The 26,266-nt window shown below is 39.5% G+C and overlaps 1 protein-coding gene across 9 annotated transcripts in view; it reads left to right on the top strand.

The window, feature by feature from the left end:
• Nucleotides 1–25,705, top strand: part of DAZAP1 (DAZ associated protein 1) — a 32,075-nt gene extending 6,370 nt beyond the window's left edge. Inside the window, exons 2-13 of one of the 9 annotated variants that reach the window (XR_363206.4) lie at nucleotides 1,465–1,505; nucleotides 2,050–2,216; nucleotides 2,499–2,564; nucleotides 5,277–5,387; nucleotides 8,602–8,650; nucleotides 13,213–13,295; nucleotides 16,915–17,068; nucleotides 18,488–18,517; nucleotides 18,968–19,108; nucleotides 20,024–20,206; nucleotides 20,288–20,350; nucleotides 24,702–24,790. Coding sequence is in view for 6 of the 9 variants with exons in the window: in XM_006267833.4 (XP_006267895.1) it covers nucleotides 1,465–1,505; nucleotides 2,050–2,216; nucleotides 2,499–2,564; nucleotides 5,277–5,387; nucleotides 8,602–8,650; nucleotides 13,213–13,295; nucleotides 16,915–17,068; nucleotides 18,488–18,517; nucleotides 18,968–19,108; nucleotides 20,024–20,206; nucleotides 24,702–24,874 (1,198 nt within the window). In the remaining 3 variants the exon portion in view is untranslated. Of the gene's footprint in view, nucleotides 1–1,464; nucleotides 1,506–2,049; nucleotides 2,217–2,498; nucleotides 2,565–5,276; nucleotides 5,388–8,601; nucleotides 8,651–13,212; nucleotides 13,296–16,914; nucleotides 17,069–18,487; nucleotides 18,518–18,967; nucleotides 19,109–20,023; nucleotides 20,207–20,287; nucleotides 20,351–22,219; nucleotides 22,355–24,701 lie in introns of those variants that run through there. The other 8 variants (XR_009457725.1, XR_002091298.2, XM_019490907.2 and 5 more) reach the window with 8 other exon arrangements.
• The last annotated feature ends 561 nt before the right edge of the window (nucleotides 25,706–26,266 follow it).

Genomic DNA, 26,266 nt, shown 5'->3' with positions numbered 1-26,266 from the left:
CTGACCAAGCTGCTTACCTAAGCAGTACGTTTTGATTGCTTTTCAAGTTACCTGGCTTAGCAGTTCTGAATACTGTGTTTCAACAGGTCCACTGCTACGTACGTGAGGTTAAACTTGACTGAATATGTTCTGTTTTAAAAGGGAAAGACGCACAAACTTTGTTACTTGGCTTTGACAGTATTAATATCATTTTAAACCAGAGTTAGGCTTCAAACAGGCTTGACTTGTTTATCTAGTTCCTAAAGGACCTTATTCCTTGTAACAAAGTAGCAACCACTTAATTACATCACTGGTTTCTGAGTAGTAAGAGAAACTTATTTCTGGAGACTAAAATAATTGAAAAGCTCACTAATGAGTTTGAGATCCATTAATTTCAAGTACCGTTTTGAAAAAGACGGATAAAACCAGTCTCAATTATGGTTAAACAAAGCACTGTGTTGACTACATAGAAGAATAATTTTAATAAATTATTCTCTTTTCCTGTTGAAGATGCCTTGATATCCCAACCTGTCAGCACGAGGCAGAAGTTTTCTATACAGTTTGAGATTTCACATGGATGACTGAAAACCAAGGTTTCTAGCTTGTTAGCATTTTTTGTTCTGTTGGACCAAACCCAAAGTTTTTCACTGGGGGGGCTGGATCCGATGACCTCATGTGGTCCCTTCCAGCCCTGAACTTCTGTGAACTGGAAGCCTCCTTGATCAGAAGCTGCTCAGTTAAATGGACATTTTTGCAGCAGTGAGATTGAAGAGTTTTCAGTTTTACAGCTCTCGGGGGCTTCCAATGTCTCTGCCTTCCTCCCCCAGGGTTGATCTGATGAAAATTCTCTTGAAACCCTGCCTTGGATTCAGTGAAAGCTTGCTGACACCAGGATGCTTCAAATGAAATGTTTTTTTTGGCTTAGTGAACTGGCATGTTTTAAATAAACTTTTGTTTTCTTGGAAAACATGTTAATTGCTCTAGTGGCCCTTGTGATACTCCCTGGATTGTGGAGTTTATTAACAACCACATTGTACCCTTAAGGACAGAGAGAGAAAGGTATATGATGCTAACATGATTCTTTTTCTCTTCTGAGTATTTTAATGTAGTTAGAGGGCTATTCTCTTCTTACTGTCCAGAAATAAAACTATAAAGGGCTAACTTCTGCTTTGGCATATTTCATATCTGCTATTTCAATGTGTGTAAAATATTCTTGGTGTAAACATGCCATTCTCTGCCTCATTGTGATTTGGAAGAACTGATGCTGTAGTATGGTTGAATTTTTTTCACAAGTTTCCAAACAAAATTGAAAGCCTAAAAGGAGAAATGCAGCTCCAGTGAGCGAGGCCTCCTTTTCCAAAAAGGCTGTGGTACTTCATTAGCTGGACAAGAGCACCAGCAGGTTGTGGGTATTTTTTTGTATACTTAAAATGGCATTGATTTAATGCAGCAGACTTTAACTGCAGTGTGTTGTTTGAATTGCAGAAAGTTGTTTGTGGGTGGCCTAGACTGGAGTACAACACAAGGTAAGCTATATGTTCTCAGTTTACCAAAACTCTGCAAAAGGGCGAAACGTTGTTAATACTTCCTTAGATCGCTAAACGTAAATAATATAGGGGTACCCAGAGCAGACGCCAGAGGAGTCTTTAGTCCTGATCCTCAATCTTACTGTTTTTTAACGAATGACAGTAATGCTTTTATAAAAGAACCTTAATACGTATTTGACCTCTTGACTTCTAATGGCCTTCATGCCATTTTATCTTCTTATTTCCTGGGCAAGGCCAGGCTAGATTGTTTCCTATTCAGAATGTTGATTTTCAACTGTAAGTGTTGAAAAGGAAAATATGGGTCCTTGTTTTGAGAATTTACCGCACTGATTTCTTCCATCTGTGAAAGTAAAAGAAGAAAATGTTTTCCAGTGCATGGCTGATCTATTTTCTTGGCAGGCAGGGGGGAAATATAAGTATTGCTGATTAGGTTTAAGGAAGTTAATATTTGAGAAGATGACTATTATGTAACTTCATAAAATTAACAGTAACTGGTTCTGTTTAATACCATGTTTTTTAACAGAAACTCTCCGTAGCTACTTTTCCCAGTATGGCGAAGTTGTAGACTGTGTAATAATGAAAGATAAAACAACAAACCAGTCTCGAGGATTTGGATTTGTCAAATTTAAAGATCCCAACTGTGTGGGAACAGTGCTGGCCAGCAGACCTCATACTTTAGATGGCCGAAATGTAAGTTGTTGGCTGTTTTTTTGTTTTTTTGTTTTTTATTGCATATAATTTTTAATTACTTTTAAAGATGTATCTTAATCTTTTCTTTTTTAAACCTGGTGGCTGTTGGCCTATGAATGATTCAAGCTTTGTTTAATTCAGTGACAAATAATTTAATATTTTTGGGTAACTTTCATTCAAAGCAATCTGTTAAAGAACAGTGATACCTGTAGCTGCTTTGAATGCATTTTTGGAGCAGAATATTCTGTATGCTCTGACTGACCAGTTTGGGACATCTTACAGATTGATCCAAAGCCATGTACACCTCGAGGAATGCAACCAGAGAGAACACGGCCGAAGGAGGGATGGGTAAGGAGATGTCCTTTGAAGTGTATTGATAAAAGGCTACTTTCTGAACCATATCTTGACCAGCAGACTATGCCTCCTCATCTTTCTCTAGCTTAGAGGCCACACATGGTCGCTATCTTTTCCAGTTTCTATTCATGCTGCCTAATTCTGAAGTTTTACCCTGTTTAGAATTGAATAAAAAAATTAGAAATGCTGGCTTAAAATTAGTCAGGCATTTGGCTTTCAGCCTGCTTTCCAGATGGCTTATCGATGAAAAATTGCTATGTTTATACCCTGATCAAGTAAAAGAGTTTCATTTCTTCCAAACTTCAGTTTGGACAAGGAAGTATCTTTTTGCCCAAGGTTGCAGCTGTTGATTGTCATTCCATTAAATAAAGATCCCTGTGGTTATAACTAACATTGTGGTGTACAAATTGACTGCTGCTAGGTATATGACAAGCTACAGTATGGAAGTAAATAAATATGTTTAACAGGAGCCTAACAAAATTGAGCAGGGAGGTATATTGATAATGAAGACCCCATCTACAAGGTCAAACAAACAAATGAGAGGCTATATTGGATGATTTGTGAGATTTCAAATGAGACTGCATTGGTATTGGTTCTCTTGCTGTTGTAAATCAGTAGTTGAAGAACTGAAGACTTTCAGGGATACAGTCAACTCGACAGGACATTTGCATGTGGTGGGGGGACAATATTAATTTTAAGTTTGCTTGTGCTTTTGAATCACTGGGTGTTTTTTACCAGATATTTTGTTTGAATACGTGTGTCTTAAATGAAGAAGCTTAGAAGAAATACCTTTCTGAGGAGAGACCTGGATTGTTGTTTGCTTTTAGAAGTTTTTGCTTTTCATAATGTATTTCTCTTTCTAAACCGTATCTACTCCCTGGGTTTAATTTTAATACCACTCCATCTCCTGGAAGTCTATCTTTAACCGGTAAAGTATCCTTTTGGATCTCATGCAGTTAAAACCTTGGTTGGGCAGCTTGCACACTGCAGGCTACATTGGCCAATTTAGCGGAGTTATCATCTGTTTCTATAGACGTGCAACAAAGTCAAACTACCATTTAAATGCTTCAGCATTTTCATAATGCCCCTAAATTTGGTGAAGTTTTGTAATATCCATGTTTATAAAGCAGCACCTTTCCTGTTAAGGAGAGCTTAGTAGACTTGTTGGTGGTTTCTGGCAAGTGCATGGTCATTTATGTCAAGGAATGGATTTTGAAAGGTGATTGAACTCTCCATTTGAGGTCCTCTAAGAATATCCTTAATAGTTTCCATAATTCTGGACTTGTTAGCTGGTCTAGCTTCTTTTTTTTTTCCTTTGAGAAGTGTCACCAGTGAAATACAAAATACACTGTTCACAGTGGAAAACTAGGGTAAAATCTTTGCAGCTGTAGCAAAAGTATTTAGGCACCATCTTTTTGCCTCTTTCAATTCAGCTGATAGCCCCTTTTTGACCTCACACTTAAGGTATGCATTGAACCATTTCTAAGGAACTGTAGTTCCTAAAATTAAATTGTATGATAGTTAAGCTATATCTACTTGAAAATATAAAAGATTTTTTGGTTCATGTTTATAAAAATTACCGTATGGATATAAAAGTAATATAGTGGTCATATTGTTTCTTCTCAGCTGGTTCTAAGAGAATAAAAGGTGCTAAGTTCAGAGGAAACAGATTTGTTCATGCTGTATGTTCTTAAAGGTTGATGTAAAACTTCTATGTAAAATGGATGCAGGAATGAATGGGCTTTGATGAATTAAGTATAACATTTTCAGATGTGTTAAGGTGACTTGGAAGAGCCTAACTTTGAGTTGACTTTCAGTGTGATCTAGGTTCCTCAGTACCAAAATTATTTAAAAAAACTGGATGGTGGGCTTGTAAGTCACTTGACACTCAGTTCTCCCCTAATTTCCTATCTGCTGTTGAATAAACAGAAGTAGAAACCATTTGATTGGAGCTTTGTGATGTATTTTGTTTACATTCTTTTGTCACCAGTATCTTTAGAGAGATGTGGTCGAATTCCTCAGTAAAGTAAAATTCCATGGAATAGTTATTCTGATAAAGTCTATTTTACTTGGGTCCTTGATTTAATAGAATAATATTTTTAGCTTTAGACTGAGCAAATTGAGTTCAGCTGGATTCTGACTTGTGGTTGTGTATATGTGGGGTTTCTTTGTCTTTTTTTAATTTGTGTACAAAGTCAATAATTGTCAGGTCTTGGCACCTGTTGTAGGGTGTAAATAACTTTAATTGGTTTGATGCAGTCCTACCTTGTGATAGATAGCTAGGTACAGCACCAGCCAGGTCCACTGCAGATGTTCATGCACCTTCATTTCAGTGTTTGACCGGTCGGGTTTTTGTAACATCAGAAATCGTGCTTTTAATTGCTAACTTCACATTTCAAGAATGCAAATGATAGCATCGTTCGCAGGTACAGTCCCAGCCCAGCATGTCCTGCTGGCTAATTTTAATTTGAAAATGAAAAAAGAATTGTTTCAGTACAGTGCCCTCCAGTTCTTCAGAATATTTACATCCTTCATTTGAAACAGCATGGGTAGTTTCCAAACCTGGATTTCTATATGAGCATGCCTTTTTGTGCAGTCTTAGAGCGCAAAATGGATTAGAGCAGCCATCTTTCATGTAACAGCAGAGGAAAAGTTATTGTATAATGTTTTCCTAGTTCTAACAGTATTTTATCCTCCTTGATTTAGCAGAAAGGATCCAGGAGCGATAACAATAAATCAAATAAAATTTTTGTTGGTGGGATTCCTCACAACTGTGGCGAGACTGAGCTCAGGGAATACTTCAAGAAATTCGGAGTGGTGAGTCATTCATCATGATGGCAGACATCGGCTGGTTACAAGATGATTCCCCCCCATCCCTCCTCTCTGATTTCATTAAGCTGTCATTTGATTTTTAATTTAGATAAACTGCCATAGTAATGTATTGCAGCATTTTGTAGTATAGTGTAGTGAACACTTATTTTCTTGAAGCCTCTCTTGCCGTTGGTCATAAGGTCTCTTGCCCTGATGTACACAGCTTATTTTGCTACGTCTCCTGTCTCCTTTGTCTAAATATTCCTACTGCTTTCCTTTCTTCTTTCCCCTCCTCCAAGGGAATAAACCCTCTTGAGTTTAATTATGACTTGCGTATAATTATGACTAGCGCGCTCCTTTGAGGAGGTACCTGAGCATACCTCACAATGGGTATGAAAGTTATCTGTTAATTTTTGGAACAGTGTTTCAGTGAATTTGCTTCAAAGCTCTCCATCCTCCATCAGGTACAGAGTCTGCTGAAGGCTGCAGCATCTTGACCCTGTTTTGGAAATCCAGCACTAGCTCCATGCTGCTATTTTAAGAGTCCTTTCTTTTTCCTCCAGAATTTCACTTCTAAAGACTAGATTATTACTCATGTACTTTTTCTTGGATATAATTGCCTTTCTTGAAACTTTACTAAATTTGCTTGTAGAATGAGACAATTCAATTTTTGTTGTTGTTGCTAGTTTCATATTTGTCCCTACTTTTATTGGCACTTATTTGTCTCCTCCTCTCCTTATTGCTACCGCTATTCAAAGCTGAGTTTGTGTATTAAGTGTAAACTAATATATTTTGGAAAGTCTAAATTAAACTCAAGATTAATGATGTCAGTCTTGGTGAGAACAATGGTAAAAGCAAAGAGACTCACAGGAGATGTTAATGAATTACCGTGACTTGAAATTGCTTTTGTCATTCTCTCCTCAGTTAGATCACCTGTTTGTTTGTTTTTTTGAGTTCTGTGAACAGCAGAAAGTATCCCTGGCATCTCTCTCAGGTGTTTGAGTGGTTTTCATAAGTTTCTTTCAATGGAACTAAATTGTGTTGAAAATATCAACAGCAACAGCTAACAAATATTTCTTTAGTTTGAAAAGCTGCAACAGGCTGGGTGTTACAAACAAAAACGGGGAGTGTGTTCCACAGTTGTGGAGCATAATTTCTAAAGGCTCTTCCTCACAGACATGTGGCTTTCCAGTTCTGACCTCTGGATGGCTTGAGAGATGCAGGGTTAAGTTCCATCAGATATAGGAGGCCACAACCATTAAGTGTAAGTGCCTTAAAAGTAAGTAGTAGTGTTTTAAATATAGGATTTGGGGACCCTTCGTAGCATTCTTAAAACAATGGTGGTTGTGCTAAATAATTAAAGGACTTACAGAAATAGATTCCTTCTGTCTGGGAAGAATATTCGAGAGCGCGCACAGGCTTACAGGTGCCAGTACCCGTAAATACAAACTAAGAAAAAAGACACAAAAGGTTCTGATTCTGAGATGCGTGGGAATTAATATGAACACTGTAGCAAGTATGACTCAAACCAAGCCAAAGCAGTATCAAATAGGCCATCAGGACAAGCATGTCAAAAAGTCTGACACGTTGCCAAGAGGCCTTACAGTCCTAAATGATGCCACACGTCAATCAGCAGAGTTCAGTAACATCCTTTGAGTGAGTGTCTGCGGTGGTAAACTCAAATGTGACTGGGATTTCCCACATAATTTGGAACCAGAATTTGTATGACTACCAATTTGTTTAATGTGATTTGGATTGTGATGTTCTAAATTAATCTGAATGGGGTTTTTTGTTCTGCTTTTTTGGGTTTTTTTCTAAGCAAGGGCACAGTTGTACAAATCTAGGGGCAGAAACTATTTTGACTACTTTTGTTTTTATATAAGATATCTTTAAAGTAATCCAAATCAGTTGCCTTTAAAATTGGTATGAAAATAAATGTTGCCTCTGGGTGTTCAGTCTATGCATATCATGTTCTTTGTGCGATCAGTTTTTACCCTGAAAAATTCCTTGGGAAGAAGAAATTTGTTAAAACATTAAACTTAAAGGAATAGAGAAGAACTACCCAACATGTGCATATACACGGTTAGTTGTACAGGACTAAAAGACTTTATAGATTCTCTGAAAACTCTAGCCTACTCAATATGGATGCAGCAAATAGAAAAGGTTGTGCTGAGTCTTGTGCTTGAACCTGGATGACAGTATGAAACAAAAGAATTGGATTTATACAATTTAGTCTCAATTCAAACTTTCCCATAACTCTTTGGAGGCTAATTAAATTATCCTGTAACTGATAAACATGTGGAGGCTTTTCTGGAAATCCTAATCCTGCTTTCCTCACTTATTTGAGGTAAACCGCTACAATATGGAATGTCAAATAGGGAGGGCAGTTGGAATGATCACTGCCGTATTTGAAACATGGCTTCCATTGGCTCTCCATTGGTACAGCTTTTCTAAAACATCACTAGAAAAATCTAAAGACCTCAATTTGCAACTGACACTGTACTCCACAGTAATATAGAAGCCTGTCTAAGGTCACATTAAGTGGAGTTAAGAAAGTTTCAGGGGTGTAGGTTGTAGCCGTGTTGGTCTAAGGACATGGGCAGACAAGGTTCTTTGGGTAAATCTGACATCTTTTATTAGACCAACTCAAATTGTTGGAAAAATTCTCCTTTGCAAGCTTTTTGGTACAAATACCCTTTGTCCAAACGTATTAGCTGGTAAACATACTTAACATACTTTCTTAAGTTTAGCAGTCCTGTACTTACCAGCTAATATGTTTGGAATTGAGGCTGTATCTGTTCAAGATGACAGGGGAAATGTGGAAGGAAAGGTACTTGGTTAAGAAATAGAACTGATGAAGGCAGTGCTGAACATTTAATTATTTCCTTGTTTCAAGTCTTTTGGCATGGTTTGCATCTCAGCAACTTTGACAGTTAACAAACCTTTCAGTGGATACAGTGCGTTGCACTCTTCTTACTGAAAAGTCTGATTATATTTTAGCTGCCTAGGAGCATATGAGATCAATTTGACTTTAGTTGGGAGTGCTGCTCTTCAGTGCAGTTTATTTGCATTTTGCAATAGAGACGGACAAATATTGATGTCTACATCAAGCCTTTAATTGTGCCTTGTGGTTTGGGTGCTGGAAACCAGCCTATTCTTACTGCTGCTTGTAACACTCCCATGGTAGCATAGTTACTAGAATTTCCCTTCTCTCTTCCAGGTCACTGAAGTTGTAATGATCTATGACGCAGAGAAACAGAGGCCCCGAGGTAAAGGCTGATCTAGTTTGTCCTTGAAATTTCTTCATCCTCTCCTATAGTCAGATGGCAAACTATTTTACACCATCAAAAAAGGTAGATTTCCTCCCCCTCCCCACACTGCCTCAGGAAAAGATTTGTTTCACTGGACAAATATCATAAAAGCATAGGCTTTTCATACACTGCTTCATTTGGTGTCTTTGCTTTTAAAGTCAGGTGTTTCACGTTCATTTTGTTCTGGTTCTTAGTTGAACAAAATTTGATACCTGAACCAAGTGTGGTTTCAGATATTGGGGGGAAAAAAAATTTCGTGAGATGTTTTTTTCTGTTTCACGTGAAGGTATGTTGAAGTCTAGAATTGCATTATTTTGTGAAGCTTTTCACTCCCTCCTTCCAGTTCTGATTTATCTCTGAACATGATATTGGAATGGAACCCATCCATGTTGTGTTTTGTTTTGTTTAAATGGCTTCACTTTAAAATTCACCCCTTCTACCCTGATTTTTCTGAAACTAAATGAAATTGTCTTTGAGAGAGAGAGAGAGGGTATGCTTGAATAGGCAAAAGGCCTTGTACCTGAGGGTACATTACATTTGAAGGAGTCAGAATAGATTCTAACTTTGAATAGATTAAAAACACGCACGTCTGTAGCATGTCTGTAGCCCTTGGTCAAAATATGAAAGTGTTCATGTCATCCACCTTCCATTGCATCAATCATCTCTGTTGATTATTAGAGGCAATATTAAAGCTCATGAAGCATAGTTGCACTGAACACCTTGTAGCATGTTAAACATGCTAGAGAATAGTTTGCCATCTGAACTTTCATTTCTCCTCTGACTCATTATTAAGAGAGATATTCTTCACTTCATATTTATTAAGCTGTTAAGTCTTAGTTTTATTTTTAATTTAGACATACATCCTTAGTGACATATTTAAGTGTTTCATAGTAAAGTACAGTAATGTTAAGTAAGTTCTTTTTTCCTCTTCTCTCTGTGAATTGTTTGATTGTGATTAACGATATCTCTTTAGATTTCTTCTTTCTAGGTGATAATTTATCACAGAGGTACAGGCCAGTTCCACAGTCAGAGGAGGGACGGGCTTTGTCTTTATTGGAGTGTAAACGAAGTTTCAATATATTTGTTTTTTCTCCTGATAACGCATACTTAATTCTCTTGCAACAGATATGTTCTGTGTACTTAGAAAACAAATTCATCCATTCAGTAAAGGCTGTAGAACAGCTTACTTTAAATAGAGGCGGCATTGGAGACCAAGATAAGTGCACACGGGTAAAGCTTGCCTGAAGTTCTGAAATCTTTTAGTAATTACTGCATCATCTGCATCTTTGCAAGATTAAGCTAAATATTTCAACCTCTGAGTAACATGCGTTATAAATCATGGCTGGTCTAAATCGATGGCTCCTCTGCTTAAAGTTATATTAAAAAAGAGGGGAAAAAAAAAAGAAGGCGTCCAACCTACCCACAGAGTTGTAGGGTAAAGCACAGACAAAAGGCATTGTATTGCTGAAAGCCCAGGAATCTCCATCATGGTTATGTTCCCACAATACTCCATCTTTTCATTTCTCCAACTTTTTAAAGCTAATGAAGTACCCAAATCCAATCATTGTTCTGGTTTCTGATTTTGTTTTTGTCCTTCATTTCTGTAATCTTGTCACATCCTATCATGAAACCTGCTGATAGACTCCATACATGGCCTCATTAAACCCTTGGAAAATGCTAGGCAAACTTCAGTTTATAACAAGGAGTATTGAAAATACATCTGGAACATTTTACTCTTGCTGCTTTTCTTACTTTGCATTCTTTCATGGAAAATGCTATTGGAGCTGTACACTTGCTCTTTTGATTCATTACATAAACTTGCTGTACAATGGCTTGCAGAAGGTCACTAACCTGTAATATTCTTTTTCCATCCACTTTTCTCTGAATTTTGCCTTCCTGCTATTGCTTTCCCACCTTTATGCTTTGTACAAGTCCCCTAATGCATGCCTAGTTGTCAGTTCACTAAACCAGAAGGCAAAATTGGCTCTGCTGTTAATCCCTGTGGCATTCGACTACTTCCACTTCAAACTGCTTACAAGAACACTAGGGACTAGATCCTCAGCTCGTGCGAATCACAGTTGTCCAACTTCTCAGGATCTAGCCTTGGGTTTTCAGTATCCAAGCCTGGTCTTAACTTCCTGGCAGTTCTGCACTTACCTGTGATGTAGTGTCTCTTTTGTACAGCACTTTTTAAAATCTTTTCTGAAGTCCAAATCTAGCTGGCATTAATACTTCCTAAAAGAAACATTTGCTCTGTTTGTCATGATCTTAGCTTTCATGCTTTCTATCCCTAACTAAACCAGTAACTTTTTCAGTAGTTCACAGGTTCTTACTGTGTTTGGTTTCTTTCTGCTGGCTGCAATCCAGTTTCACAGCCCTGCTTTCTCATCCCCCCTGGATTCTGTCTTAAACGCACTTTGCTAATCTCTACTCTGTTGGTAAATCCCTGTCTTCAAAAAGGTTGAATATTGGAAGATTTGTTCTATCACTTTAATTAATCTTTGATTTTTGTGATGGATCCCATTTCTTCCTGGAGTGTGTTGTCATCTGTAACCATGCTGAGTTCTTAAATCGCTGCTTACTGTGTGGTGCTTGGTTGCTTTTTAAACTTTTGACTTGTGTTCCTGAATATATTTTTGGTTCCCCCCCCCCCCCTTGTATCCCCTGAACAGAGTTAAAAGGGCAGTCTCCTTCACTGCATAGCGTTCATCTTTTTCTTTCCCTCGTCACCTTAGATGGAAGGCTCTAATTTTAAACTGATTTTTAAAGTGTAATTCAGACTCGGATGTCTCTTCCCTTCACTCCAATGCCTAAGAATTCCAGTTAACTTCAGACAAATATATTGTGATGAAATGCTGCCCTCAGCTTTGAGGCTGCTTTCATCACAGACCAACAAAACTTCGTTTATACTGCCAGTCTCTTGTGTGTGGGAAATGCTAAAAGTTTTTTCCTCTTTATTTTAATTTTATTTTAGTGATGTCTTTTGCTCTTGTTGCTGACAGCAGAATTTGACCTGCTGCAATCTATTTTGGCCTGTATCTTTGTGTATTTTATATATACACCTTCTCTACAATAGGCCTCTTTGGGCTTACCCAACCCAGTTGGATAAGCTTAGAGAGACACTAACTGTTATAGATACTGTATTTCTGTTTAACGCTTTAGAGCAATATATGGCTGCTGTCAGCACTAGCTGCAAAGCAAAATGCAAACCAAGGGGGAAATCTTGGGTTTCAGAAAAGCAGCAATGCATCCATGTTCCATATGCTTTTGATTCCACACTGTTTTTCCCCTAATTTTAATGCTATACCTGTTTAGCTAGTAATCCAAAGAATGGCAGGATTTTAAGTACTGTATGTGTTATACCTTTCCTGGGTTTTGGTTGTTATACCGACAACGAGTGGTTGATGGCATGGACCAGCTCCATCCTTCTGTGGAATTAACCACTATTTTGCCACTTGGCCGTGTCAGCAGCTACAGCCTCAGCGCAGTGGTTCTCAAACTGGCTGCAGGGAGCTCTTGGGTCATGCGAGTGGCCCTGGTTCACTTCCAGCTGCTATTGCAGGCATCAGAAACCTGTTGCCTGTAGAAGTAACAGGATGCATCTGAGCTGCCTTCATTAAAAGGCCATTGCTGTAGAGGGAGGGAAGAAATGAGCCACCCTTGGGGACCTAGAACCTCAAGTAGTAAAGATGTAAAGGAGGGGGTGGGAGCATAAGTAGACAGCAGGGAGCTAGCAGTGGAACAGCTTGGGGAGAGAGGAGATGAAAAATAGAGAGACCAGCAGTATCATTCAGATAGAATGTCACAATATTGAAGAAATACTCTTTTGGGTGTAACAGCTGCAGTGATTCCCATAGGAATGCCATTTTGGAGGGGCAACTTGTGAGGTGCTCTTTGAGAAAGTGTGAGAAGTTTGAGAACCTTGGACTTGGGATGTTACTTTTTGGAGCTTTTCATTTATCCATGGAACAGTAAACTTTTTAGCGCTTGAACAGCTACGTGTAAAAACATTACTTCCATGTTTAGGGTTTACTATTTTCCAGGAAAACAAGCACTAAGCTCTGGGGAAGAATACTTTGTAGGGTTGCTAATAGGGAAGAGTGTAGGTTTCATCTGGGGTCCTAATCCTTGATCAAGGAAAAGAGCAAAGCTGCCTCGTTTTAACCTGCTGTCCCACAAGCATTGTTTTTAATGGTGTGATACAGTAACATTAAAGACTTGCTCTAGCAGGTTTTTTCCTCTTCACCTTGATGGATGGATTAAATGGAAGGACCTAAAACATTTGAATGTGTTCAAGTTGTAATGTTGCATGTGCAGAACCAAGATGAGGCATTCATTGCCCGATTCTACAGAAAAGTACCCACTGCAGTTTTCTCAGAGGACCGATTTTGATGATGTAACACAAGCCTTGGTTATCTGAAACCCCTGCTTGAACCCTTGGTCCGCCCCTAATACTGTTCATCATCCTGTTTTGTGTCACAACACCCTGCTACCTTGATTCACTCTTCGTCGTTGGCTAGGTTTTGGATTTATTACTTTCGAGGACGAACAATCAGTGGACCAGGCTGTCAACATGCATTTTCACGACATCATGGGCAAAAAAGTGTGTAGTTGTAGTTTTATTTTACCTTAAGACAAAACCAAGTCTTGGGCAACTGGCAATTTCACTGGTGAGCAGAATGGGTAATTTATGAGCAAGGGGGATCTTAACATGAAAAATCCAGATTCAAGGCTTTGTCCATGATGATGCATAAAATAATAGGAAAGGAATTCACGCATAAAATAATAGGTAGGAAAGGAACTCAATTTTTCATTGACTTGCTTGACTGTCCCACGAGAAGGAAATGGGCTTTGGAGGCCCAAGTGTTTATGTAAGTTAGTGAACAGCTCAGTTTTGGCCTTTGCACATCGCAGAAATAGTGACCTGCTCCATTGGACTAGAACTTCTGTCCGACTAAATTGAGTAGATGAATAATCACCTTTTGAGCACCGCTACATGAGTGTGTGATGTTTGCCAGAGGTTAGTCTTAGCTCCCACATGCTTGCAAATGAGGATTCCAGTGAAATCTCTCAGCTGGCTAAGGCTTGGTTTAAGATACCACTCCTTCAGATGTGAATATTTAATATTTAAATTTGGAGGTACTTTGCGGGGATCTGCTTTCATAATCCTAAAATTGAACAAAAAAGACAAAAACGTCATGAAGGATTGGTTTTTTTAAAAATTGGGTCACTTACTGTGAAACTTTGATACAAACCCACATACTCTATATATATCTATATATAGTATTTAACCACAATGCAGTTAAGTGACCTCTGGTTGTTTCATCTTCATACTGTGTTGTCAGCACATGAAGGTTTGGTAGGTGAGGGACTCTTTCTCTTCGTTTTGATTATATTATTCAGATGTGAACATGGGTTCACCTGTGGAAAGAGAAAGTAGGAGGAATTTATAGTTCCTGAGAGATTCTGAAATCTAAGGTTATATTGTACCCATTGCAGTTTCTAAAAAAGGGACGTTTTAAAATTAACCAGTAAATTCTGCTTTGATGGATGTAGTTAAAAATATTTTTTAAAAATTGGTAAAGGTAAAATTATTAAAGATTTTGAGTTTATCCTGAATTCTAAAACACACGTGTTAGGCCATGGGAACTTCATAGTGAAAAATGCCCCCAAAAAACTTCCTATTGAAACCTGGGGATATCATCATGTTTCTTTATCTGAAACATATTCCCACTTGGTATTGACAAGATTTCTACAGCTTGGTTATTTCAGACATTTACTTGCTTAACGGTATGTGAGCACTGTTTATGTTCTAAACTAGTGATTGGTGAACAATTTAAAACATTTTGTGGTATCTTAATTATTTTAAGGGATTCTGTTTCTGTAGACTAGTCTCCTTTGAGGGGCAGGAGGGGAGAACTATTTGCCAGTGAGTCAGAGTTAAGTCCTAAATCTTTGTGAATGTCTCTGGGTTTTTTTGCCCTGATCTTGCAAATAGGAACGCATGCAACTTTTTTTTTTCTCCTATGAGTAGCTGAAGAATCTCATTTAAAGTCAGTACAGCTACTCATGGGAGTTAATAAACACACGTTTGCACCATGGGGCATTTGTTTTACTTGTTACATGTATCCTTTGCATGTACCTTGCTCTTTGATATTTCCTTAAAATTGCAAGAACTACTTAAATTAGAGCCCAGATCAAAGGCAGAAGGTTAACTGTGAACACCAGAAAAGGATGCTAGAACTCTTTCCATGGATGTGTGAATCTGAAGAACCCCTCTTTAAAGTGCCACCACCTTTTGGTGCTCAGTGTTTGAGATCTTTCAATTGCCACTTACGGGCAGTGCCACTTTAAATAGTCTCTTCTCAAATGGCTCTTGAACAAGTTTCAAACCAAATAATATTAAGGTCTTAAAAGATAAAAAAAAAATACACAGCTACGCAGGCACAAAATAAATGTAGCCAATCATTTCTTTTGGTCTGGGTATAGCTATAATTTTGGCCTTGGAAGGGCTGGGGCTCTCAGTTATTATTAGGCTATCTCAGTTGCCAGGCTAGCAATGGCCAGACTTACAAAGGCCAGTTGGAACATTAATGAAGCCCTGCTGCTTTGATGAATGTAACCCTGGATGTCCCACCCCTTCATTGATTATTAATAGCCACTTTAAGCTTTCAGAATACTATCTGTCCCTTCATGGTAATTATATTGTAGCTCTAAAGTGAATCTGCATCCATATGTTGCTATTAGAAAGTGGGAAAACTTAAAATTGCAAAGAGGACTTTGCTTTTGTAAGCAGTTACTGAATCCCCTTAAGGAAAATGTGTTAAGACTCATTAATTTGAGTTCTTTGAAAAATTCCCTTGGTTCCCCTCTAGAAGGGCCTTCAGCTGACAGAGATTTGGTTACCATCATGTATAATGTCCTTGGGGCATCTGCAGAAGGCTGGGAGGGGGGGTCTTTGTCCTTGTGCTGTGCCTATTTCCTGTTTGTTCTCTGACATGAATGGCTTTTAAGACATAGCAGTAAGAATTCTGAATACTTTATTTTCTATACTACTCAGGCCCATTGATGATTGAGATTTATTTTCTTTGTACTCTGGCACCCATTAAAATTAATCATAAAATAAAAAAGACTTTAATTCAGCATGCATGAGTGCTGGGACTGTTTCATTAAATCAGGGACTGGATTTTTTTTTTTTTTTTGAGAGGTTTATATGGAATGTGGAGCTTATTTTTAAGTAGGTCAAATGCACTTATTTGATGGCTTGCACTAGGACATTTTATCTTTAAATAAAATAAGTTAAGCACTGTGGCTTATTAACAGTTTTAAAAATGGGAGGGCTTTTGTCACTGACTTAACACAGTATGAAGATTTGCTTCTTATTGACTCAACTGTCCATTTTTATTACTTGCATGTTTGTTTACTTTTTTGTTAGATGTAATGTAAGATTCTCTTATCACATCCATTCCCTCTGACATTGTTTGAGTTAATTGAGATTCTTTAAGCGTTAGCCTGGGGAAGGTAAGTCCTTATCTTCCATTAGACATTTAAATAAACCTATTAAAAAAAATAAAACAAGACCAAAAAAAAAAAAAAAAAAAAAAAGAGAAAAAAAAGAAAAAGCAAATTAAAAAAAAAAATCAAGCTTGTGTTTCTCAGGTATGAGCAGAGCTGAAATTGCAATTGAAGGTAAATGGGGTGGGTTTAAACTCTTGAACTTCCAAATGAAACCCCAAACATCCTTGAATGATTAAAGCATTAGTACCCTTTTTCAGAGTGAACTCTTTGCTTCTGGAAGGAACACCTTTGCTAAAAGCATTGTCGTCTTAAATCTTGTAGTGAGCATTTAGGATGATCCAAAGCTGAAGCTACAAATTTTGTCCCCTACATTTTGAGCGAGGAGCCATTGTAAGAGGGTACTGCTGCTTTAAGAAAAGCAAGCAAACGACTACTTTAATGGAACAGAAATAATTTGTAGGACATATTTTGCTTAAATATATGTTGATGTAGGACTTGTAATGTCTTGCCATTGCATCTATTGTACCTGAGAAACATTTTTTTTATTTAAATTACCAGCCTTAAGTAAGTTTTATAATTAAGTACTTAGACATAAGTCGTAAGGTGCTAAGTGTAGTCTTAAGTGTAAATAAGGGTGTGTGTGAAGGGAAGGGGGGTATATTAACCTACATCATCTCTCCTAAATGGCAAATCTGTTTGTTTAGGTGGAGGTGAAACGTGCAGAACCTCGGGACAGCAAGAGCCAGACTCCGGGGCCGGCAGGTACCAGCCAGTGGGGAAGCCGGATCATGCCAAGTGCTGCCAATGGCTGGGCAGGACAACCCCCTCCTACTTGGCAGCAAGGATATAGTCCCCAAGGTACCTCTTCCTTTTGCATTTGACACGACCCGAGTCTGGAGTCATTCCTTGTACAGTGTTGGAAACTGCAAATCGTTCCCATTGTTTGAAAAGATGGCATCTTGTTAGTGATTGCTCTAAATGAATCAACACCATTGGTGTCGTGACTTTTAAGTAGAAGTGCTGTCTGTTATTTTTTTCTAATTCTGCTTGGTGTGCTGTCCTTAAGTTTTCCCCCAGAATGTTTTTGTTGCCCCCTGGCCTGACTGCCTGGAGATCAGTGTTGTGATTTCCTTTTATTCTTTTTTTTTTTTTTTCCCTCTTGTGGTGTGTGCCTTTCCCCACACCTAACTAATCAGCATGTTCCCTTTTCCTATCGTGGAGGAGCAGAGGAGAGCTCCAGGATTCAGCAGCTGTGGGAGTGAGAGCTGTGTGGGGACCCTGATTAAAAATATTTATGGAACACACGTTTTTCAAAGATGAGGTTTGAAATGAGTAGCAGAGGAAATTACAAGTAAAATGTCAAAGGGATGAAAGGAAAACAGGCTGTCTTGTGTCTTCATATTTCATTAGCATAGCCTGGGAACGTAACAAGCAGCTGTGGGGTTAGTCGTTAGTGCTGGTGCAGGGGAGCACTTACTGCATATAATTTTCTTGATTCAACTTGAATCCTTCAGGGCTGGTAGGGGCAGACGCGTGTTTTAGTTTTGATTGTCATAAGAGAACCTGAGATTTTGGAGATGGAATCATTGAAAGATGTTTTGATGCCACGTGAAGAAATGAGTTGGTATAATTGAGTCGCATCTGACAGAATATCGCCTGCCTGCCTTCAGATATTGAAGAAAGGATTTATCTTAGGGAAAGGGTGCAGCATCACTACAATAGATAATGTCCCCTAAGGATGGCTCATGGTTTCCCCATGGTGCTTATTAACTTGAAAGCTGCACCTGAGGCTTTGACATTCTGCACGCGTGTGCTAATCTGCAGCTTCACAAATTGGGGAACCAGACCACTTTCATCTCGGTTACTTGTAGGGGAAAGGTATGGTCGCAGCCAGTCTGAAACTGTTAATGCATTAACTTTTATACCTGAGCACAGCAGTCAGTAGAAAATGAACTCAACTCCAATTATAACACCCTTGAAGGAGATGACTAATGAACTGCTTGATTAGGCTTGGATTCAAAACATTAGTGTTTTTAGATAGTTTTGTAAAGCGTCTTTTTGGGGCGAGTGCATCTTTTCTGTTTAAACGGTGAATATTTTTGGAGTGTTAAGACTAACGGGCTTACTGCTTTGTAGAATCAATAAAAAGCCAATACAAGAAATGCTACAGGATTTTTCTTGTTTTGGTTTGTTTTTTTCATAATTTTACGACTTGCTTTTATAGGACAGTTCCAGCATATAAGTGCATAAACTACCTTTTTTGTTTGATTGTTTCAGGAATGTGGGTGCCAGCTGGCCAGGCAATTGGTAAGTAGGTGCTAGGGTGTGAGTGCTGGTTGTAAATTGTAGAAAAAATCCTAGTGGGAGAGCATAGGACTTGCTTTTTAAGTAAGAACCTGTGGTGGTGTAAAAGTTTCTGAACTGTAGTTCCTCAAAGCCTTTTAAAACTTGATCTTCACTGGAAGAAATTAGTTTTCTTAACTGTGCAATGCTGGGAGCAGAATGCTTCATTGCTGATAATGGAAATGCACTGGGATTTGGCCTTGTGGGATTGGATTGCTTATGCTTGGGGTTTGCCAGGTGTGGGGAGGGGGGAGGAATGGCTGGAGAGCACTATTTCTCCAAGTCTGTATCCAAAGAGTGCGAGGTTTAGACAGTTCCTTCCCAAGAAGAGTGCATGCGTGTTTGGGTTAGATCTAAAGGTTGCCTTTCCTGTTTATATCACCTTGTTCTCACCAGTCTTACTGGATTTTCTAGGTGGGTATGGACCGCCTCCTCCAGGAAGAGGAGCCCCCCCTCCTCCTCCACCATTTACCTCATACATAGTCTCTACACCTCCTGGAGGATTCCCACCCCCGCAAGGATTCCCGCAGGGCTATGGCACCCCTCCACCTTTTAGTAAGTGTCCTCTGAGTCTTGATCCGGGGTTGTGGGGCTGAACACAAGACTGGGCTTTACTCCTGCTGTGTCTGGTTCCTGCCTTCCTCTGAATTTACTGGAGTTTTCTTCAGTTGAGCCACTTGAGAATATGCAGATTATTCTATCCTACAGCTAAAGCCCAGCATCTTTCAGTTACTTGTGGCCTTTTGTTTCCATCTGTTCTGATCACATTAACAAGACCCTTGAATTCTGTAACTCGAAATCTGTGTTCTGTTGTATTGAGAACGTTTTATTTCAGTGTGGATTTCTACTTTTCACATCTCTATGGTTGCAAAAGGTAAAGTTAGTAATAATTTTAAGTTGAGCTTTCCAAAGAATTTTAAGGCACAAATTCCATGAGTTGTAAGTGGGATTTGGGCTCCTTTTGAAAATCCTGATTAAAAAAAACAAACAACTGGCATACAAATGTACTCAAGCGTCCAGCTTCCCTTGAGCAGCCATCATGTGCCCGTTCTGATTCTTGTGCTTTGAAGAAGTTGTAGCCATGGAATTTGGGCAGTCTCATAACTTGGTTGGATGAAGGCATTCTGGAGGACTATCTTGCCATGACTCTTCCCCACACTCACTTTTCCCAAGGCTTCCTTTTCCTAAATGAGGTTTTTATAGTTGTGTCTGTAGCACACGCAGCGTAAGATTTTGCAACTCTTAAACATTGGCTGTTTTAACTGAGCATAAGATGATGAGCATCAAAAGAGACCGAACTAATTTAGGTCCATCTGCAGGCAGCAAATAGTACTGTCTTATCCCAGTACAACCCAGGGGGTTTTGTAACAATGTAAAGTTGTGCTGTGAAGCAAATAAAATAAAAGTCCAGGCCCTGTGTAAATTTGGCCTCTTAACTTCACCATGTTTATACTCTGCCTCTGATTTCAGGTTTTGGATATGGTGCCCCACCTCCTCCACCAGATCAGTTTGCCCCTCCTGGAGTGCCCCCTCCTCCTGCCACTCCTGGGGCAACACCACTAGCTTTCCCTCCACCACCACCACCATCTCAGACAACTCAGGATATGAGCAAACCCCCAACTGCTCAGCCAGAATTCCCTTATAGTCAGTTTGGTAAGTAACTGCATGTCAACTATACTCAGAACAGCACCTTCCCCCTCCATCCTTCACATTCTGCTTTCCTTTTATTCATAGTGCCTTGGTGACAAGTCAGTGTCCAGGACCAGTGCGTTAATGCTGAAGGCATTTGTACTAATGGTAACAGTGCCAGCTTGGCTCTTGGGGGGCGGGGTGGGGATTCCAAAAATGCCCAGTATTCTGATATTGCAGTATTATTCCTTTCACCAGCTTTAAGGCACTGCCCGTTTCCTGAGTCCTCTAGTAGGGATCAGTGCACTGATGGGATAAAGCCACCATTTGCACTCCAGAAGTTCTGTTTGAAACCCTTTTTGTTTAAGTGTCATGCTGCTCTCAGTAGTTTGCTTCCTTCTGTTTAGCTGTCTCTGCTTTGGTTGGAGAATAATAATATTTAGAAGTAGTATCTGCATTTGAAGGGTAAGAAGGGAGTTGACTGAAAGAATGACAGTGGAGGTGTCTTGCTACACCTGGCCTGCATGCTCCTTTTTCTCCCGGTTAAGACTTGAAGAAGCTAACAGTTATGTGGAAAATAAAAAAGACATGCATAGTTGATGCTTAATCAGTCTCTAGAGATGACTGCCGTAAATAACGATAGTTTAAAAGCTGCAAAATCACTTTTCTCTAGATAGGCTGCAATATTGTAGAAAACTTGTAGTCAGATATTTGTGCTGCTAGCTGAAAGTTGCATTCTTGTGGGGATCAGGAAAGGTTTCTTGCCTTTCCACCCAAACTTTCTGGGAGCAGCACTGCTTATTTAACTGTTCATGGTGGGAGGATTATGCCTTCTGGGGCTTACTGGTAGCTGCTGAAGCAGCATTTTTCATGAGAAAGGCCTAGAGATCAAGGATGGTAACTCTGTCCCTGCATTATAATCACTTCACCCCAGCGTGCTTATGCATGTCCTGCCACCCCCCATTTTAAAACACCTTCAGAAGTGGTTTGTTACGGAGTGGGTGCCAAGCACAAATTCCAGGAGAATCATCCTTTTATTGGTTCTTGACATGTAAAAAGAGGATAGTTCTCCAAAGTGGTGCTCCTAAGCTGGGTTGTATCAGACGTAGTAGTTGGGCACAAAAAGTAGTAGTTATATCCCCTCTGACTTCAGGTAGATTATTTTATCTTGCCAGAAACATACCAATAAAAGGAGGACGCTTAAGAATAGAATCTGATGCATTCAAATTTACATAATTAAGCTTGGCTCTTGAAATATTTGTATTAACATCGACAGCACAGTTGATCAGAACGTTCTGTCCTGGGAAATTTGCAGATAATATCCCTGCTGCCAGACTTTTTAATCAGTAGTCTCCAAATACCATTTAAAAATCTTAAATTATTTACCTTTGAAAACAGAACTGTAAGGGTATTTGGGTTCTTGTGCTAGACATATGCAGTACTGTAGCATTTTATGTAGTGCCAGGTAGGCATTTCTCAAGGAAATCTCTTAAAAACTGGTTTTAGATAGTCTTGGGGTATGGGGTGGGTGGGAGGGCTTAATTGGGGTGGGAGGGGAAGGTGGGAGGGCTTATAGGTGTTAGTTAAATGCATTAGAAGAATGAGTCTCCCATAGGTTCATGCTAGAAAGCAAACTACTTACATGCAAGACTGCACTCTCAGTATATGCAAATATGGCTAGAAGTATTCAGTATAGTATATTACCACCAAAGTTGTTGATCTCTTACGTGCTTACGGAGTTATGTATACACTTTATAAAGAGCGTTGGCACTTCAGGTGTCATTTGCAAATTAGTTCGCAGCATTACTGTACAAATGCAGTGGACCAGTTCTGCATGTATTCACTTAATGCATAGAGTTCATAAACTTTTAAGGAAACATGGAAGTATTTAATCATTGTGGCATTTAAAAATCCATCCTGGCTTGACAGCATCGTAAATATGGCTATGTTTACAGTTAGGGTAAATGTGAACACTCTGGTAAATTAAACACTAACGGGGCTATGTCTCCCTGACCCTCAAAAATTATCTCTGTACAGGGCTCTCTTGGGGTTCGTCACCCTGGTCTCCTCATTTCTTACTAGGGCTGGGTACCTATTCTCAAGACCCTTCAGGCTACGCGCCAATACTTTGTTTACACTCTTATGGTCAGGCTGAGCAGTGAGAGATCCTAGGTAGGTGGAGCCTATTTACAACCAATGCTCTTACTTTATCTGCATTTGGGAAATTAATCTGTGTTTCTTGCAGGGTCTCTTCTCTTTAAGAGGGTGGGGAAGATGTTTGGTTTTGCTGGTTCAAGGGTGATCTAGCTTACATATCTATTAGCTGGCTTAAGCAAACATTCATCAATTATTCTGCTGTTCATTTCCCAAGATGTTACACTGGCAAGTCTTGGTTTGTTTTATTATCCAATTGAAATGAGTTTTCATAAGCAGTACAGCAAATATCCCTTGCTACTATTGGCACAACTTGGAAACCAGGGCACGCAGAAGTTGTGAATCAACTGTGTGTCACCATTGAAAGTGCCAGAGCAGGCTGATTGCTATGCTAGGCATTGGTGGAGAGAACAGGGCAAGAGAAATGTATTTAAATGCGTTGGCTGCTGATTTAAGATTTGGTAGTGGCAAACAAATAGGCAGACATGAGGTTTTCTCAGTGCAAGCCGCAGCATTAGGAAGAACATAGTTTCCTTTGCTCTGAGCCCCATCCCTTGAGCAGAACACTTAAATTGCCTTTTTAGTGGATGATCTTTGTGTTAAAAAAAAGAAAAGGAAAAAAAAAAAAGGCTGAATTAGCAGCTTCAGCCAGTCTTCACAAAGGGAAGTCCATGATAAATGTATTGTAGAACTCATTAGAGGTAGTAAGTCCTGCGAGACAGGCAGAGCTTGTGACTGAAATGCTAAGAGACTTTGTTGCTTTGGATTAGCAGAGTTAAACCTGCCTTAACCCTGCAAAAAGAAGTGGGGTTGTCAAACTGTACTGAGTAATTAGGATTCTCAACAATGACATCTTGCATAGTGGAGTCTCCCAGTAATGCCATTTTAATGACCAACAGCTGTATTTTAGTTATGGAAATACTCTATTTAGGCTTCTTAGAGTAAGGGACTCTTGCTACACATCGATTTGCTTCTAGGAATTAGTTCATGCTCCCTAATTGAAAGGGGGCGTGGGTCTTTTCTCATCCTGCTTACTTGAAATGTATTGCTCCTGAATCTCTGACCTCAGCTACAGATTATGTTGCAGAATGAAGGTCACAGCCTCATCCAGGCAGGAGGAAGACTGGGCAGGAGGCAGAAGTCTCTTGGTTCCATAGTTACCTTTCTCTGTTCTTGGAAAGGAAGGGAGTTGCCAGCGTATCCTGTAATTCAGTGCATGATAAGTGAATGCAGAGTTTCACTGAGGGACACCTCACTTCTAGACTGAGAACTAGTGAGTAAATAGAGCAAAACCAATTAGACTAACGCATTTGTCAGTGTTCAATGCCTGGGTGTATTGAAGATGGCTTACTGCTTACCTGTTTGCTTTTGCTGCATTGGAAGTATTGGCCACAGAGTGGATAATGAAACAGCTTTGCTGTTTTTTGAACTGCTTTTAAGAAAAAGAAAAAAAAAAACTTGCCACAAAGTTTCCTTATTTCAGCTTGTCCTGTGTAGAAAGGTAATGTTAAGGAAAGGTGTTGGATTTTGATGGCAACTTGAGGCTGAGATGTTCCTTTTAACCACGTAATGCGTGCAACAGCAGCGGTAACAATCTTCCTGATTCTGCTCTGCCAATTTGCCTGTAGCTGAGCCTTGAGTTCAGTCTCCAAAGCCTTTACAAAGAACACTGTCAGCTTGATTTTTTTTTTTTTTTTTTTTTTTTAAATCAACTAATCCGTCAGGGCTCAGGACTTAAATTCACTTTAAAACAAGTTCCTTAGGTTTTGTTCACTTAGGTGTCTTTTCAGCAAAGGAAGTTTTGGTTATATGGGGAAGCAGCAAAACCGATTGTTTACAGTCCAGGCAACATATTTACCAGGTACTTCCAGTAATCACCTGGGCTGCTTACTAATAGCTATAGTAGCTGCAAAATGATCAGGAAGTAAAATGTTTCCCTGTTAATCTTCTCTGCCTCTGCTGAAGCGGATAGGATGGAAGTCTTGCTAAGAACTATTCACAAGGGAGTGACAGAACCCACCATCCCACTTTACATGAACCTCTGAACAGCAGTAGGATGATAGTTAGGTCGCTACCAGCTTGGGTAAGATTTAATACGGGGTGAAAACCACAATGCCTGTTGACCCATTCAGTCCCCTCTCTTCGTTACCTGTGCTCTCTGTATGTAAATCAGATAGCTGATCAGAACTAAAAGCAGCTGTTGTTATCTCAAAGTATTAGCCCAACACATCTGTGTATATTTATTAAGCTATGCTTTAGTATGTGTGTGGCATCATTTTTTGCGCCTACTATTGGTGCTGCGCCTCTGTCCTTGAGTATGGATTGTAACAGAAGCTCACTGCAGGCTTTTCCCCTTCTTTCCCAGGTTATGGACAAGAATTGAGTGGTTTTGGGCAAGGTTTCTCCGATCCCAGCCAGCAACCCCCCTCCTATGGAGGCCCCTCAGTGCCACCATCCAGTGGCCCACCTGCAGGAGGAAGTGGTTTTGGACGAGGACAGAACCATAATGTGCAAGGATTCCACCCCTACAGACGCTAGCACATGCTGGCAATCAGGGAATTCTGTCCACAGCGGGATATCTGATACCAGCTGAACCCGAGCATCCCAGACTTCTGAACTTGTGACAATCACATACTTGATGGAGAAAAACCTAACAACATTTGGAGGGCGAGGGTGGGGGGGAGGGGGAAGGTGGCTTCTGAAGGCAAAGCTGTGGGTGTTTGGACTGCAGTTTTTAAATATTTTCCTTTCTCTAACCCATCAGCACAAATAAAGAAAATGTCACTGGTTCAAACTACAGGGTTTTAAAAATGTCTTCAGCTTTAATTCAAAACTTCAGGTTTCTTTTTTTTGAAATTATTTTTCCTGAGCCTTTGTTTTACCGTATATTGTAAACTTTTATGTTTAAAGAAAAAAAAATATATACATTTACAGATTGTGAAATTTTTAAGAGAAATTTTCTACTATGTATGCTGGCTTATTTTTTAATTTAAAACAGGGTTTCCGTTAGCACCATTGGAAGTGAGGGTCAGTCCCAACCTCCTTACTTCTAGCATCAGCAGTAGGGGGGTTGGTCCAGAAACTCTGGGAGTTCAAAGAAGAAATCTACTGAGTGTATTTTGCTTTTGTTACCTGATGGTATAGAAGTGGTAACAAGGCAGGTGCAGATGCACAGAGTCACTTAAGAAGTGCAGCATTTAGATCTGTGCTTCAAACTCTTCAGAATCCTCTGTGGATTTCGTTAGGGGTTAACGGAGGCCTTGTTAAGATGTAGATTTCCCTCAGGCTAAAAGGTTTAGGTGCATTTTGCACTAACCAGTGATTACCCTGGTTTGAATAAAGAGAAGTACATTTGGATTAGAAACACAAGCCTGTCTCCATTTTTTTTTTCTTTTCTTTTTTTTTTTTTAACGTTCCATGTGTATTTGAGTTCTCATGAAAAGGACCAGATGGACAGCTGCAGCACTGATGCCCTTTGGGATATGTTGGTGCAGATATATACCACGTTTCTTGCCCTGTGCCTGAATCAGGATCTTGAGGCTCTGTAATGCACTCGTTTTGTCCGTTCAGCCCATCCATAAGGAAGCCAGTTGTGTAGGGTGATGTGTAGGATGTGCATTGAGACCATGTTTGTTTCATGGATTCCACTTGAGGAGCCAGAACAGCTGTCGGTCACTAGTAGCCTGGGCTGCATTTGTTGTGACCTGAAAGTAGGGGACTTGGTTTTCTTGTTTGGAGTTGTCCATGGCTTACATTTGATGAGCAGGAATGGCTGTTTTACAACATGAGTGTGTTAAGTTGGTGCTAAGCTCCAGGCAAGCTTTAAAGGTAAGTTAACATTTGAGGTGATCAGACTGCAAAGTAATCAAATCTTAAGTGTGGTGTGTAAATAGATGTAGTAACTCTTAAACGAAGAGGTAAGAGACGAGT

Source organism: Alligator mississippiensis, chromosome 16 (genome assembly GCF_030867095.1).
Source record: "Alligator mississippiensis isolate rAllMis1 chromosome 16, rAllMis1, whole genome shotgun sequence".
Lineage (NCBI taxonomy): Eukaryota > Metazoa > Chordata > Crocodylia > Alligatoridae > Alligator > Alligator mississippiensis.
The sequence above is the reverse complement of the archived record's forward strand: the minus strand, read 5'-3'. Positions and strand labels throughout refer to the sequence as shown.